At 35.2% G+C, this 16,552-nt stretch overlaps 1 protein-coding gene across 1 annotated transcript; it reads left to right on the forward strand.

Annotated features, from left to right (window-relative positions):
- The first annotated feature begins 1,908 nt into the window (after positions 1-1,908).
- LOC104245769 (nucleobase-ascorbate transporter 7-like) lies at positions 1,909-6,177 on the forward strand. Its single transcript, XM_009801430.2, has 14 exons — positions 1,909-2,265; positions 2,501-2,598; positions 2,758-2,934; positions 3,026-3,126; positions 3,278-3,353; positions 3,439-3,498; positions 3,649-3,833; positions 4,032-4,128; positions 4,284-4,370; positions 4,635-4,693; positions 4,803-4,894; positions 4,984-5,061; positions 5,137-5,297; positions 5,712-6,177. The coding sequence occupies exons 1-14, from the start codon at positions 2,154-2,156 to the stop codon at positions 5,928-5,930; spliced, it is 1,602 nt and encodes a 533-aa protein (XP_009799732.1). The 5' UTR covers positions 1,909-2,153; the 3' UTR covers positions 5,931-6,177.
- Positions 6,178-16,552: the final 10,375 nt, after the last annotated feature.

Below are 16,552 nucleotides of genomic sequence, written 5' to 3' on the forward strand. Positions count from 1 at the left end.
CATAACATTTTAAACTTTTAACGCTGAATCCAATAATAATTTTGATTTTCGTGGCTAACTAGAGTTTCAACAAAACACTTGTTCAGCACTTCTAACTACTATAAGAGGGAAAATTTTATTTTGTGTCTCATGCAACTAACACTAATTGTATGAGATATTCTTTTTTGTTTCACAGTTTTGTGGACCCAGATTTTGTGAACTTAGAAGTATAAGATTGGAGTCCACAAATTCGTGAGAAAAAAAGAACACTCACACAACTAATGTCAATTGTGTGAGGCACACAATAAAACTTCTCAAGAGGATGTTTACTCATCAAAACGACCCGTAATTTTTCCCTTTTTGGTTGTTGAATCTCGTACAAATTAAGTACAACACAACTTGTTATGATTAGACCCGGGGCGTAGGCATCTTGTTCTAAGCGGTTTCACGTGACATCACTTGTCGAACTTTTTTCCTAATATGCATGTTTAAAGAAGAAATAAAATTAAAAAGATGACACCACTTGCCGTTACATTAATTTATTCATTTATTTATTTTTTTAAATATTGACACCATTTACAAAAAAAATTGCATACACTGGATTAGACCAGGATTTTTTTTTGGGTAGACCAACATTACAAGCTTTTCTACTTGGAACACAAGATGAATATCTGTATATATAATTAATTATATATAGAAGATGAAGCAGGCCTTTGGACATAAAAATTGTAAATTTTGAAAAAAAAAAACGGTATTTGGAGTTAAGTTGAAAAAGATATTTGAAACTTGAAATTGTGTTTGGATATGCATTTTACTTGAAAAAATATTGCAGTATTTGTGAGTGGGGAAAAAAGATTTTTTGAGGATTTTGAAAATGTGGTAAAAGCCATTTTTTTATTTTTGAAAAATCTCATTTCCGGTTTTTTTTCAAAAACTTATAAAATTTCATGTACAAACACATTTTCAGTAAAAAAAAAATTCTTTTATTGACAAACTGTCCGAAATATGTCCATTTTTTCACAATGAGAAAGTTGGTCGTCTGGATTATGGTGGCCATGCAGCAAAAGGAGGGTAATGCAAAACACAAACATACAGCTCATTTCCAAATAGTCATGCAAACCTCCTGAACAAAACTACAAGTCAGAGACAACAGAAAAGTTACCAGAATTAGCTTTTCTGTACACATTTTTTTGTTTTTTGTTTTTTGACATATCAGAAGAAAAAAGAAAAAGACTAATCAGACCTTGAAAATCTGCCTCCCTAATCAGTTCTACTGTTTGACCCTTCACATTTTTTCTGCAGCTTCTCTGTTGTCTTTACCAAAAAAAAAAAAAAAAAGAAAAGAAAAGAAAACTGCCTAGGTAGAATAAAACTTTGGCTCCTCTTTTGTCATTTTCATTCCTTACTTCTCAGGGAAATTTTCACTTACAATAATAACTCTTTATCATAAAGGGTATTACTGTAATGTTATAAATAATCCAAAAGCAACTTCCTTTTTTATTTTTATTACACTTCAAATTTGAAATGTATATGGGAAAAAATAGAAAAATGCTTGTTCAAGATTAATATTCTGGTACAGTAGCTAGGACAATAGAGTTTGCTATGGAGAGATGCTTTTTAACTTTATCTTTAACGTGTGAGAAGAAAAAAGGAATGGTTTAAGACTCTGCATTACCCCAAATGTTCACAAAAATCAATTTAAATTATTTTGAAGTTTGAAAAAAAAAAAAGATTCTCTCTTGGAAGTGTTGCAGAGACTACTTTGGTTTCTTTTTCTCTGTCTGTCCTTTTCTTTCTTTCTTGTTTGCATAGCATAAGCCATCTTCACATTTTACTTTATTTTTATATTTTTTCAGTTTTCTTCAAGAGGGTGTTTAGCATTTTAGGCTGTGTAGTATAATATCAACTTGGGCTGCACTTCTCTTTCTTGCTTCTTCAGTAAAACATAAAAAGCTCAAATCTTTACAAGATTATAGTACTGCTGCATTCAAAGAAACCACATTTTCTTAGTAGATTCTTGAATATGATCAGTGTGGGTTTTTGGGGATTGTGATATATTGGGTTCTGTGGGATTTGAGTTTTGTGCGGCATTGTGTGAAGGGACTTTGTTTAAGGTTCAGAGAGCTAAGTGAGTGAAGTAAAGAAGAAGAAGAAGGAGAAGAAGAAGCAGAGGAATGGCAGGAGGTGGAGCAGCACCACCACCAAAACAAGATGAGAATATACCACATCCTGTGAAAGATCAGCTTCCTAATGTTTCTTACTGCATCACCAGTCCTCCTCCTTGGCGTCAGTTTCTCCCAACTTTCTTTCAAACACTTATCACTCTGTGTTTTCATGCATATTTTATTGAGTATTATTACTACACTGTTTTGCCAAAAACTGATTTTGTCTTAAAATGATGTCCTATTTTTGTTTTTGGGTTTTTTACTTCTTTTGTTGTGTGTTTAATTCATTTTTGTTTGATTAAGTGGACATGTTGATAACCACAATTGAAAAAGATGTGTTGAATTTCTTGTTGCAGCTGAGGCCATATTACTTGGTTTCCAACATTACATTGTTATGCTTGGCACAACTGTACTCATTCCTTCAACTCTGGTTCCCCAAATGGGGGGTGGAAAAGTAAGAATTATTGAGAATTGCCATCACATTCTAGTTCTTGTTATAGTTTCTTTCTAGGGACTTGTGGCTTTTATTAGTTCTCAACTTGGGTTCAAAATATTATGGTTGTAGTTTATTATGGGCTATCTAATTAGGATCCATGTTTTTTTTACTGGTCAGGAAGAGAAAGCAAAGGTGATTCAAACATTGCTCTTTGTTGCTGGTTTGAATACACTAACTCAGACTTTGTTTGGTACAAGACTACCTGCTGTTATCGGAGGCTCTTATACTTTTGTGCCAACAACACTTTCGATTGTCTTGGCTGGTCGATATAGTGATGTTTTGACCCCTCAGGAGGTGAACGGTTTAGAGTCTGTTTTCAGTTTGCTGCATTCTTTCTGATGTTGATATGATAAAGTAGTTGACCTTTTCTTTTACTTATAAACAGAAATTTGAGAAGATAATGCGAGGGATTCAAGGTGCTATGATTGTAGCTTCAACTCTTCAGATTGTTATTGGCTTTAGTGGCCTATGGCGGAATGTGACAAGGTAAGTTAAATGATCAGCTAAAGATATCATCATCATAATAACTTGTAAGTAAAGTAGTTGACTGACAAAAAGAATTAAAAATTCTGATTATGATAAATAATTCTTGACTGAAGGTTAACTAGTTAGCCCTATTTCCCATTTCAAATCTCAGGTTCATCAGTCCACTCTCCACAATTCCATTGGTAGCTCTATCAGGATTTGGATTATACGAATTTGGCTTTCCTCTGGTAATCTTTTATCTGTAAAAAATTAGCTTCTGCCTGAAATGATAAGCATGTCCATTGTGGTAACTGATTTTTTTTTTGCATTTAGGTGGCAAAATGTGTGGAAATTGGATTGCCACAGCTTATCGTTCTCTTAATCTTTTCACAGGTGGATTTAGTCACAACTTTCCTAGATGCTTGTTGTTTCCTATTATATCTTTTCTAGTTCAATTTATGGACTTAGGAAAAAAAATGCTCTGAATCTGACTTTTACAAGTTCAACCAACATGTTAACAAATATTTCTGCTTGTGTATGCAGTACATACCCCATATGATGAAAGGGGATAGGCATGTCTTTGATCGGTTTGCTGTTATATTCTCTGTCGTGATTGTATGGGTCTATGCTCACATTCTCACTGTCGCTGGAACTTACAAAAATTCACCAATGAAGACTCAACTTAGCTGTAGAACTGATCGTGCGGGAATTATCAGTGGATCTCCATGGTAAGGGTAGTTCATTCTCTTGAATTCGGAACTGCCCAAATTTATCAAAATAAAGTCTAGACTGAAGTTGGCAAAGACATATAATTGTTGGATATGCCTCACAAAGTGTAAAAACATGTTATGTACGCAGTGGTGAAAAGAGGTATGTCGTTAACTATGAACTGTATGCTAAATATTCTACTCGTATATCTTGGACAGGATTAGAGTTCCATATCCATTTCAATGGGGAGCTCCCACATTTGATGCTGGAGAAGCATTTGCAATGATGGCGGCTTCACTTGTTGCTCTTGTCGAGGTTAGTCAATCCCAAAACAAGTTGCTCATAAGGTTATGGTCCTATCTGATTTTGATGGAGTTTCCTTCTCTTCTGTGTAGTTGAAGTTAACTTATTCGCTACTTGAAAACATGGCTAACTAATACAAGTTTCTGTCGTGTTTTGGCTGTCAACAGTCTACTGGTACCTTCTTTGCCGTGTCAAGGTATGCCAGTGCAACTCCTATACCTCCTTCTGTCCTTAGCCGTGGTGTCGGTTGGCAGGTAAATCCGCTAAATTACCAATGTGGAGATTCTTACATTAAAGATTGTGACCTGATAGTAATAAAAAGAATCAATCTTTTACTATATCCTCTTATAGCTTAAAGTTCAAATATCATCTTATATACATATGTTATTTTCTGCAAGCAAAATCAGTACAATGGAACCCAATATTTCCTCTGCTGAAAGAATGTATCCCAATTTCCCTATCATTCAAGGTGTTAATTACCTATGGTTCTAAGATTAGTTTTCTTTGTTTTCTTTAAGGGTGTGGGCATATTGTTCTCAGGAATATTTGGAACCGGAAATGGCTCATCTGTATCTCCGTAAGACTCTTGTTAAGTTCCACCAAAGATGAAATTTTTTCATTAGTGTGCGAGCAATGTCCTTATCACTCATACCAAAGAATGTTAATATTTCCTTTCTGTTCTATAGAGAAAATGCTGGCTTACTCGCATTAACCCGTGTTGGGAGCAGGAGAGTGATTCAGATATCTGCTGGTTTCATGATCTTCTTCTCAATTCTTGGTTAGTTCTTTGCTGCATGTAATTATTTAGCTCAGATTAATTCTTTGAAATACGACAAATATTTGATGGTTAAACTTGTGTTGAACCAGGGAAATTCGGAGCTGTCTTTGCCTCAATCCCTGCACCAATAGTTGCAGCATTGTATTGTCTCTTCTTTGCCTATGTTGGTATGTATTATCAATTAATATTGTGTTGGTATATTCCTAGGACAATTATAATGTTTGCCCTTAATGTGTTTGCAGGTTCAGCTGGTCTCAGTTTTCTCCAGTTCTGCAATTTAAACAGCTTTAGAACAAAGTTCATTCTAGGATTCTCAGTTTTCATGGGCTTATCTATTCCACAGTACTTCAATGAATATACAGCAATAAATGGATATGGTCCTGTTCATACTAGAGCTAGATGGGTAAGTAATCCCTCTAACCCCCTTTCCCATATTACTACATCAATATTACTTATACGAAAAGGGTCAAAATACCCCTCCACGATACCAAATATTATAATCTTAACACCCCTTATAAGCTAGGGCCTAGGGCCATTCATATCCTTGTCGTTAGCAAATTGCTTTCTCTCCAACATGGCAACTGAACTATATCGGAGGATAACTTTTAGACCACCAAAGTCAAAAGTAGAGGGATAAATTTAAACTATTTCCCAAGTATTTTGCTATACTGGAGCTACGTTAGTATCAAAGACAAATATAAGACAATTTGCTTATAATAAGGGTATGAATGGTCTCAAAGCATAAGGGGGGTTGAAATTAAGATATTTCTTTTAGTAATGGCCTAAATGAGTTGTTGCATTTTGTTCTTTTTACCAGTTCAATGACATGATCAATGTGCCCTTCTCGTCGGAACCATTTGTTGCTGGTTTATTGGCATTATTCCTAGATGTATCACTGCATAAAAAAGACGCCGCAACACGGAAGGATAGGGGCATGCCATGGTGGGATAAGTTCAAGTCATTCAAGACAGATACAAGAAGTGAAGAGTTTTACTCATTGCCCTTCAATCTCAACAAGTTTTTTCCCTCTGTATGATTGAAGGGGATAGATAGATAATCCGAACTTTATAGTCCCCCAATAGCTCATTGTGGGTATGAATATATTAACCAAACAATTTCTGCTGCCCTGAATTTTCTGTAACTCGGGAAAAATTAAGCATCAGTCTAGATGAGTGACTTGTTTACTCAACAAATCCACTCCTAATGTTGTTTGTTAGAGAGGTAATGTAGCTGGATCTTGATATAAGTATATTGATTTAATCAATTAAAAAGTCCACAAAAAAGCGTCATTTTGTTACAACTAGTTCTTTGCATTTTGCACCCTTTTATGAGTAGATCATTTTCTACAAGATTTGGTCCCTAATCTATTCATTTCCTTGCAACATTGTACATTCCTTTTGTTTTGTTTGGAATTAGCAATGAGTGGATTAAGTAGAGTTAAGTTAACAAAAATATGGATCTAGGATGTTGGTTATGTTTGTGATTAAGAAAATGGGCTTATTATGGTATTTATTTGGACTTCTCGTTTGGCCCTCTAAGTTTGGAATAATGATGCTCAACGATCACCACTTCTCTTTTTTTTCTTTTTGGTCCATTTCAATTCCTTTATGGGTAAATTAATAACATTTTCATTTCCTTCCGTAAGAATAATACAGAGCTTCATTTCAGACTTCTTCTTTTTCTTTCTCATCTTCTAGAACCTTCAGTTCCTACATAGCTAGAGCTTCTCAACATGGTATCAGAGCCCGGTGCTCGTCTCACTGAAGCTCTGCTGTGATAGAACTGGAGTAATTCAATTCATTTCTAGTTTCTCAATCTCATCGATCGATCGAGCTATTTTTTCAACACAGAAGACTTCTCACTCGTTCTAGGGTTTGGGAATTCTCAATTATCTGGTTGAATCACGGTCAGATCGAGCTCAATTTTGTGAGAAATTAACAGTCTGAAAGCTTTGTGTCTCTGCTACAATGGCGATTAATGAAGAAACTGATGATTCTCCATTTGCGACTTCAATCTCTACGCCAACTATAGAGCTTGTTGATCACAATCATTCTCTTTACATTTATCCTTCTAACACTCAAGGTTCTGTACTTACTTCTGTTCAGCTTCAAGGTTCAGAAAATTATTCAATTTGGAGTAGATCTATGAAAATTGTTTTGCATGATAAAAATAAACTAGGTTTTGTTCTAGGCACTTGTAGAAAGTCTAGATATGGTGCTAGTTTGTATGAATTGTGGGACAGATGCAATGCTATTGTGCTTGCTTGGATAATTAACACAGTTTCACCTAGTTTGATCAGTTTTGTGATCTATGCCTCTGATGTACACACTGTTTGGGAGGATCTCAAGGAGAGATTTGATAAGGATAATGCATCTAGGGCTTGTTATTTGCACAAGGAAATTGCCACACTGACTCAAGGCATATCCTCTGTCTCAATATACTATACTAAACTGAGAGAACTCTGGGATGAGCATGAAACACTAACACCATCACCTTCACGTGGTTGTGCTGAATCTAGGAAACACATAGAACATTACCAGATACAGAAGCTATATCAATTCCTCACTGGTTTGAATGAATCCTTTGAGAATGCTAGGAATCAAGTGCTTATAACCCGACCCCTACCAAATCTGAATCAGGCCTATGTCATGATCGTAAATGTCGAGAGCTAGAGGATTAGTGGAAAAGGTGCATATGATGAAAGCAATGAAGTTGCAATGATGAGTAACAAGATGTATACTGGAGGTTACAATGGTGGAGGACAATCTAATGTCAGTTCAAATAACTCAAATGGAAGTTATAAACCTAGAAACACAGCTGGTAAATCTACAGTCTGGTGTGATTATTGCAAATACAAAGGTCATACCAGGGAAAATTGCTTCAAGTTTCATGGTTATCCATCTGATTTCAAGAACAAGAGAAGAGGTGGAGCTCCACATGCTCAAGCCAATAGTGCTATTAATTCTAGTTGTTCAGAGCCACAAGTACAGGGACAACAGGTGACAACTACTCCATCTCCAGCTCATTTCTTCACTCAGGAACAGTACCAGCAAATCATGCACCTGTTGAACAAGGACATGGAGGTTGAATCTGCGGCCAATGGTGTTGCTGCAGGGCCAACAGGTACTACACATGCTTTTATGACTAATCTAGTTCATAATAACTGGATAATAGACACATGTTCCACAAACCATATGGTTCACAGTTTGAATTTGCTAGAGACTTATGATGAAATACTTGATAATGCTAGGAGTAAGGTTCATTTACCAACTAGAGAACATGTGTCTATCACTCATGTAGGTATCTGTTCATTCTTCAAGAACAAGAAGGTTCAGAATATCTTTCACATTCTAGAGTTTAAGTACAACCTCCTCTCAGTATCAAAACTCACAAAGAAACTGAGGTATCTTGTAGCAATTTACCCTGACTTCTGTGTCTTTCAGGAACTCTCAAGTGGAAAGGTTTTGGGGATTGGTAAGGAAGCGCTTGGTTTGTATATCCTCAAGGTAGATGACAGACAAGTGCTCAATCAACAAGCTTCCTCTTCACTAGTATCTCTTTCTACTTCAACTGTAAATACCATATCAGATGACATCAATAAAGGTAATAACCTAACAGAGAATAAGTCATGTCCTGTATTCTCCTTATGGCATAAGAGGTTAGGTCATTCTCCTTTAAAGGTTTTGAGGTCTGTGAAATATTTGCATGATATGCATTTTAAACAACATCACTGTACTGCGTGTCATGTTGCCAAACAATCAAGACTACCATTTCCTGTTAGCTCCTCTTACTCTAAATCTATTTTTGATATGGTTCATGGTGATATTTGGGGACCTTATAGAGTACCTACTCATGATGGAAAAAGGTATATTTTAACCCTAGTAGATGACTACTCAAAATATACTTGGCTTTTCTTACTGCATTCCAAGTCAGATACTAATGAAGTATTGAAAAACTTTGTAGAACTAATATATACACAGTTTGATAGCAAGCTTAAATGCTTAAGAACAGAAAATGGTATAGAATTTTTCAATGATCAATTACAAACCTTATTAAAGAAACAGGGGATTGTGCATCAAACCTCCTGTATATATACTCCTCAACAGAATGGAACTGTTGAAAGAAAACACAGGTCAATCTTGGATATGGCCAGAGCTCTCAGATTCCAAGCTCACTTGCCTCTCAGGTTCTGGGGAGTGTGCCTCTACTGCAGTCTACCTCTTAAATAGATTGCCTACTATTGTGCTACAAGGCAAATCCCCTTTTGACAAACTCTTCCAAATGAGCCCTTCCTTATAACATTTGAGGGTCTTTAGAAGCTTGTGTTGTGCTACTCAAGTGAGAAAAGGTGACAAATTCTGTCCCAGAGCAATTCCTGCTGTGCACATGGGCTACTCTTCTTCACAAAAGGGTTACATTCTCTATGATTTATGCTCCAAAAGGTTTTTTGTTAGCAGGGACACTGTCTTCAAGGAAGAAGTGTTCCCATTCAAGCATATGTCATCAGGTGCATCACCTTTGTTTCCTATACTGGAGCTTGTGGAATAGCCTACTCAGTCAGCAGTTGTTCCTGTAAATGCCTAATTTTTGCCTAGTATATATATATATATATATATGTATATATATATATGTATGTATGTATGTATATATATATATATATGTATATGTATATGTATGTATGTATGTGTGTGTGTTTGTTCTTATTTATGTATGTATAGGTTTTAAAAATTGAGTAACGGTTTGATAAATGGGGTAGGGATTGGGCTAGTGTAATTTAATTAAAATTGTGCCAAAATTGGCCCAAAATGTGAGCCCAAAGAGCCCAAATTCGGTCCAAAAGGGGGCTGCCAAGAAGAGCTTAAAACGACGTAGTTTTGTCTTGAAACTATGTCGTTTTGGTTAAGTGACAAGATTCAATCTCATCCATTCATCCCTCCCTCATCCAATAGTCCACAATCAATCTTCCAACTAGGTATTTAAGACTTAGAAATACTGAAATTTTGCCCCCAATTCTCCCGTAATTATTTTCTCCTCCCTCTCTCTTCTCTATCTTTTCTCTCTCTCTTTCTCCATAACCGCCGCCCCTCCACCACTGTCGGAAATTGCTCACCGGCGGCGGACCACGTCCAAACCATCTCAAATTTTCACCATGTAATCTCCAACACCTCCTCTTTCCATATCTCCACACCAAATCCTTTAAAACCCCCTCAAACTCCTTGAATCTTAGATCATGGAAGTTTTAACCGCCACTTTTTTGCCCAAATTCTTGAAGCTCCGACCACTACCACCCCACAATACCTACATCAATGGATAGAGCTCTTCAAGACCTAGCTATTGATGCCAATTTCACCCTAAAAATCCGGCAACCAAAATCCGGCCAAATTCCGGCGGCCTTCCCGAACGCCCTCTTTTGGCATACCACCATTTTTTCGGCCACTTGAATTGTAAAATGGTAAAAATCCTATCCTTTTTTGTGGTTGATTTTATTTTATTTTTATTTTTAAAATTTTATTTTGTCTATTATTAATTATTTTAGCATTAGTTTTTGAAGTTTGAAATGTTAAAATTTCTGTTTTTGCACTTGTTGAAGTAGTAAAATAGTTTTATATTAATAAAAGTGAGGTAGTGAAGAATACCTAAGAGTATATGGTACTTGTTTGGTTGTTTATTTTCTGCTTCAAGACTCTTTGAGTACAACACTCAAAAGTCAAATTGTTTGGTAAGAAAATGTAGACTTTTGGACAGTGTTTGAATAAAAAAATTGTCTTTAAATAGTGGAGAGAAGATTTTGTTTGAAATACTTGACAAGATTTGAACCAGAAAGTCTTGATTTTTGAATTTAAGAGCAGATTTTGTAGAAAAATCTGTCAAAAAAGATTGATTTTTAATTTTTTGAAATAGCTGGTTGTTTTGATATAAAAAGGAGGACACTCCATTTGACTGGAGGGAGCTCTACACACAAAAAAGAGGAATAAAAATCAGTAGCGATAATATCACTTAGCAGCTTTTGTGAGTAGATTCTTAAGTGAAAAATTTATTTAAGGAAAATAGAGTAGTCTTGAAAGATTTTTTTGAAGTTACATAATTGCATTGTTTTGCTGGGGTATTTCTAGTTTATTTTCTTGGGTTTGAATCTGTTAGTTGTCGCTGTCTTTTGCTGTTGTTCCTGCCCGTTTAATTGTTTTGCTGTTGATTTTGGAAAGAGCTGACTCTGCTGTATTTATTCTTCTTTCTGTTGTTCAGGTAATTTTCGGACCATGTAAACTCATAAAATCGAGTTGGAATGAAAGATAATGATGCTGAAAAATATTAGTAGCTTCATCCTTCTATTGTAATTCATTTTTATATGCTCTTGAATATTTGATTATGTTATAACGATATGTTAGTTAATTAAATTGTGTTAAGCATCTTTAATTATTTGCATTCTTATTTTTTTCAAAGCATTAGATATAATTCCACTGGGCATTTGATTGTCTGAAAGGAGCATATATATTAAAATTTAAACCCTTGTAGCTATGTTTGTCCCTTTGTTGTCACCAAGCTAGGTTTTTTTTTTTTTTTTTTATTATTATTATTATTATTATATTTTTAGAGTCCCAATAATCTTTTTTTTATATCTTAAAATACTTACTTAGTAAGGTAGTTAAGTTATAGATTAGAAAGATAATCTGTAAAATTATTTTTGTAAATAGTTGGCTACGGATTGCAAATAGAAAGATAGGGCCAAATCTGTAACATAACTTTAAAAGGTCATATCTGCAGATTTAAAGTCCAAAAACATATGAGCTTTTGGATTTTGTCTTGGACATGAGCCCATTTGACTCCATCAACCCAATAGTGGGCTGCCTCATTCAATATCAAGACAAGCCCACATCTTACTAGTTTTAAGCAATGTCAATTAATAATTTTCTCTCATTAATCTCATCTTTTAAATTAGTACTCATAACAATAATTTTCTCTCATTAGTTAAGTTGTAGATTATTATTCAAATCTTTTCTTTATTTTTTTTTAAATAAATAAAAGCGGACATAAGAAAAGCATTAAAATCAAATAAATCACAGTTTATCCAAGTTTAATTCAAGCCAAATGTAGTGAATAAAGTGACCGTGCTAGAACCACGAAACTCGGGGAATGCCTTACACCTTCTCCTCTGTCAACGGAATTTCTTACTCGGACTTTGTTTTCGCAGACCAATAATAATAGAGTCAAACCTTCCTTTGAATAGGGATTCAAATAAAAGGTGACTGGGAACACCGACAAAAATCAATTCCAAGTGGCGACTCTGTAAATAAAATAATCCCTATTTTAAATTTGTAACTTCAAATGAAAAAACTCTTTAACCCACAGTCCATAACACGGTACATTTTGTACATATCTTTTGGAGGGGTAAAAAAAGGGGTGTGACAGTTCCTAATGATACTTCCTCACCGGCAGGATCTCCTATTCTCAACAATGTTGATGCTGTTGTTGTTGCTCCCAGTTCTGCATCTCTCTTTCCTTTGCCCTCACCAGTGCCTTCTCCTACCACAACTTGTGAATCCTCTGCTCCTTCTGTACCACTCAGGAAGTCTTCGAGATTAACTAAACCACCTGTGTGGCTAGCTGACTATGTAGTTCCATCAAAGAAATCGGTTTGTTCCTATCCTATGATCAATCATGTGGCATATGATAAACTGTCACCTAGTTGCAGATCTTCTTTGACTGCTTTCTCAGCCATTGTGGAGCCTAAGTCCTTTGCTGAAGCTAGTCAAGACCTCAAATGGATTGAGGCTATGAAGGCTAAGATTACTGCTCTTGAAGAAAACAACACTTGGTCCATTATTCCTTTGCCTCTTGGGAAGTTTTCTATAGGCTGTAAATGGGTCTTTAAAGTCAAGTACAAATCCTCTGTTGAATTGGAAAGGTACAAATCAAGACTAGTAGCCAAAGGTTACAGTCAACAGAAAGGTTTGGATTATACAGAAACGTTTTCTCCAGTGGCTAAAATGGTCACTATCAGAGCTATAGTTGCCTTAGCTGCTGCTTTTGGTTGGTATGTGTTTCATATGGATGTCCATAATACTTTTTTTCAAGGAGATCTCCTAGAGGAAGTTTACATTCATGTTCTTGATAGCTTTTCAAGTGAGGGGGAGTGTCAGCAGGTATGCAAACTTCATAAGTCTTTGTATGGTTTGAAATGGACTCCTAGACAATGGAATATGAAATTAACTGAAGCTTTGGTTGATATGGGCTTTGTTCAATCTCACTATGATACTCACTCTTTACACAGAAAATAGCCTCAGACTTGGTTGTCATTCTAGTTTATGTGGATGATCTCCAGGTAACTGGAAGTTATATGACACTAATCAAACAGGTCAGGAAAAGGTTGCAAGAGAGGTTTAAGATGAAAGACCTTGGTAACTCAAATACTTTCTTGGCATTGAGTTCTCTAGATCTCAAGGCATAGTAATGTGTCAAAGGAAGTATGCCCTTGAGCTTGTGTCAGAGCTTGGTCTAGCAGGAGGAAAGACAGCAACTACACCTCTTGAATTCAACCATACGCTCACATCCATTGAGTTTGACAAAGAAGTACCAAATGACAATACTACTGAGGATAAGGAACTTGAAGAAAAAGGCAGTTATTAGAGGCTACTTGGCAGGCTGTTGTACTTGACCATGATATGGCCTACATTGCCTTTGTGGGTCAAGTACTCAGCCAATACATGCATGCACCTAAGCTGTCTCATATGGAAGCTGCCTTAAGAGTAGTGAGATTTATCAAGACTGCACTTGGCCTTGGACTGTTCATGCCTGCAAAAACATGCAAGCAGTTAGTTGCATCTTGTGACTCTGATTGGGGTGCTTGTGTGAAGACTAGGAGATCACTGAGTGGGTATGCAGTAAAGTTTGATTTCTTGGAAGTCCAAGAAACAAGGAACTGTGTCTAAAAGCTCTGCCGAAACTGAATTCTGGAGCATGGCTTCTACTGTAGCAGAGGTGGTATAGTTAACATGACTCTTCAAAGAATTGGGAACAGACATAGAGCAGCCTATACAACTTCATTGTGATAGTAAAGCTGCTATACAAATTGCTGCTCATCCCATCTTTCATGTAAGAACCAAACACATTGATATTGATTGTCATTTTGTGAAAGAGAAGATCGTACAAGGCTTAATTCATACCCAACACATCAGAACATTAGAACAACTAGCTAACCTGTTAACTAAGGGACTATGCAAGCCACAACATGAATATCTCTTAGGCAAGTTGGGCATGAAAGATATATTTTATCCCTCATCTTGAGGGGGAGTGTTAAGTAGTGTAGGTCCCAGCTATATATACAAAATGTAATTAGTTAGAATATATTAGAGTTAGTTGTAGTTTTTAGAAGTTAGTTAATTGTGTATAAATAGGATGAGACTAAACAGTTGTATTTTCACGCTTTATTTTCATTTCCTTCTGTAAGAATAATACATAGCTTCATTTCATACTTCTTCTTCTTCCTTTATCATCTTCTAGAATCTTCAGTTCCTCCATAGCTATAGCTCCTCAACAGAATATTGATTGTAGCGACACTCTGACTCGCTAATTTAAAATCTCAAATTCACTTGCGAACCAATGGATACGGATTGTGGCTGAGAATAGCATAGGAAGGTGTTGTTTAAACCAAATAATTACCTTACCCGGACTTTGTTTTCGCAGACCAATAATAATAGATTCAAACCTTCCTTTGAATAGGGATTCAAATAAAATGTGATTTGGAACACCGGCAAAAATCAATTCCAAGTGGCGACTCTGTAAATAAAATAATCCCTATTTCATATTTGTCACTTCAAATGGAAAAACTCTTTAACCCACAATCCATAACACGTTACATTTTGTACATATATTTTGGAGGGGTAAAAAAAATGGGTGTGACAGCTCTGACGACTCCACTGGGAACTAACCAGAATTCGAGCTTGTACATATTGACTTTTATTTGGCTTTATTTATTTTGTATATATTGTGATTTATTTGTGCATAATGTGCTACCTGTTCGCTTTTTACTGCTTCGATATTGTTGAACTGTACATATAAACTGTCTTCTCACGCACCCCTTTGAGTCTTTTTGAAATTAAAAATTGGGCATTTGCTTGACATAAGCCCCCTTCTTTGAGATAGCCGAGGTGCTTATCGCCCGATGAAGGATTTTAGTCACACATATTTTAGGCGGGGAGCACCACTAGTTAAGCCGGAAAACAATGCTACCGGTAGACTGACCCTCCTCGGCTCGAGTTGTCCGCTCGAGTAAGCCAGTGTAGATACCTTCTCCACCAGGATTTAAACCTAGAAGAACAAACCTCATGCCGGATGTCCCTAGTAGGTTCGTTTTATGTGCATCACGTGCATTTGACTTAGCAAAACTCGGCACAGGGGCCGGGGTCCGTATAAGACATATATCCTCTTTGAGACCATCATGTTCACTTATGTGCTATTTGATACATCATTTGGAAGGCTTACTTGCATTTTTGACCGATTTTAAAAATTAGTGTAATTAAAATAAAATAAAAAAAGAGAAAAAAGGGAGTCATTCTTTTAGTTTAGCGCAAAAAACCCTTTTAAAAGAAATATTTTGTAGTAGTCTGATGTGAGGTGTAAGGATTATTTTTCATAAAAATCAAAAGGGAAAAGTACCCCGTTTCACCGAACTACGCGGGTCTGATTCTCACCGGATGTAAGATACGTAGGAAAACCTCATCGGTTCCAACCCCAATTTTCAAAAATTCCAAAAATATTTTCCCTTAGTTCCTTCTTAAGAAATCTTTCCTTAGAAAATTCAAAAAAAAAAAAAAAAGAAGTTATTAAACTCAAAAAAGAAAATTTCCCTCTTTCTGAAGTCTTTCATATGGAAAATAAAATAAAAAAAAATTAAAATCCAAAATACGGGTTTCCTTTATTTTGAAGTATTTTTCTCAAAAATTCAAAAAAAAATGAATTGAAAAAAAAAATCTTTTCCTTGTTTAAAAGTTCTCTTTCAAAAAATGTTTTTTGAAAAATTGAATTCCAAAAATATTTTGCTTTTCTTTAGAAGTGCTTTTGTGAATAAATAAAAAACTTAGAAATTCAAAAATTATTTTTCTTAAACGTTCCCTCTTTCGAAAATTAAGAAACAACATATAAAATGCAAAAATATTTTCTTTGTTTTTTAGAAAAAGAGAAAATAAATGAAAATTCAAATAAAAATATTTTCTTTTTACTTTTATATTCCCAAAATTCAAATCAAAAACAAATGAATTTTTTTAGAAGTCTTTCTTTCAAAAATAAAAAAAAAAATATATTTTCCTTCTTCTTTTAAAGCATTTCTTTCAAAAAATTCCAACTAAAACAAAAGTGTTAGCTTATTTACTCTATTCTCGATCTTCCCGAACTACGCAAGATCTGATTCATGCGGCGCCATGATATATAGGCAATCCCCATCGGATTTGATCATAGCCGTAAAATAATTGAGTAAAAAAGAAATAAAAAAAAAAAGAGAAAGAAAATTGAGTGAAAAAAAAAAGTGTAAAAAGAAAAGAAAAGGAGAGTTACATAAAATAAACGAGTGAAAAAAAAGAGAAAAAAAAAGTGCCAAAATAGAAAAGTGACATAAACAAAACAAAATTCAAGAGTGATTAGAGAGAAGCAAAAATGAAGAAAAGA

Source organism: Nicotiana sylvestris, chromosome 10 (genome assembly GCF_000393655.2).
Source record: "Nicotiana sylvestris chromosome 10, ASM39365v2, whole genome shotgun sequence".
NCBI lineage: Eukaryota > Viridiplantae > Streptophyta > Magnoliopsida > Solanales > Solanaceae > Nicotiana > Nicotiana sylvestris.

What these genes read in the sequence shown, in the direction of transcription:
- LOC104245769 (XM_009801430.2), top strand. Translation starts at nt 2,154, where the DNA reads ATGGCAGGAGGTGGAGCAGCACCACCACCAAAACAAGATGAGAATATA. An exon ending in CTATGGCGGAATGTGACAAG is followed by an intron (nt 3,127 to 3,277) that starts GTAAGTTAAATG and finishes TTCAAATCTCAG; the next exon opens with GTTCATCAGTCCACTCTCCA. An exon ending in ACGAATTTGGCTTTCCTCTG is followed by an intron (nt 3,354 to 3,438) that starts GTAATCTTTTAT and finishes TTTTGCATTTAG; the next exon opens with GTGGCAAAATGTGTGGAAAT.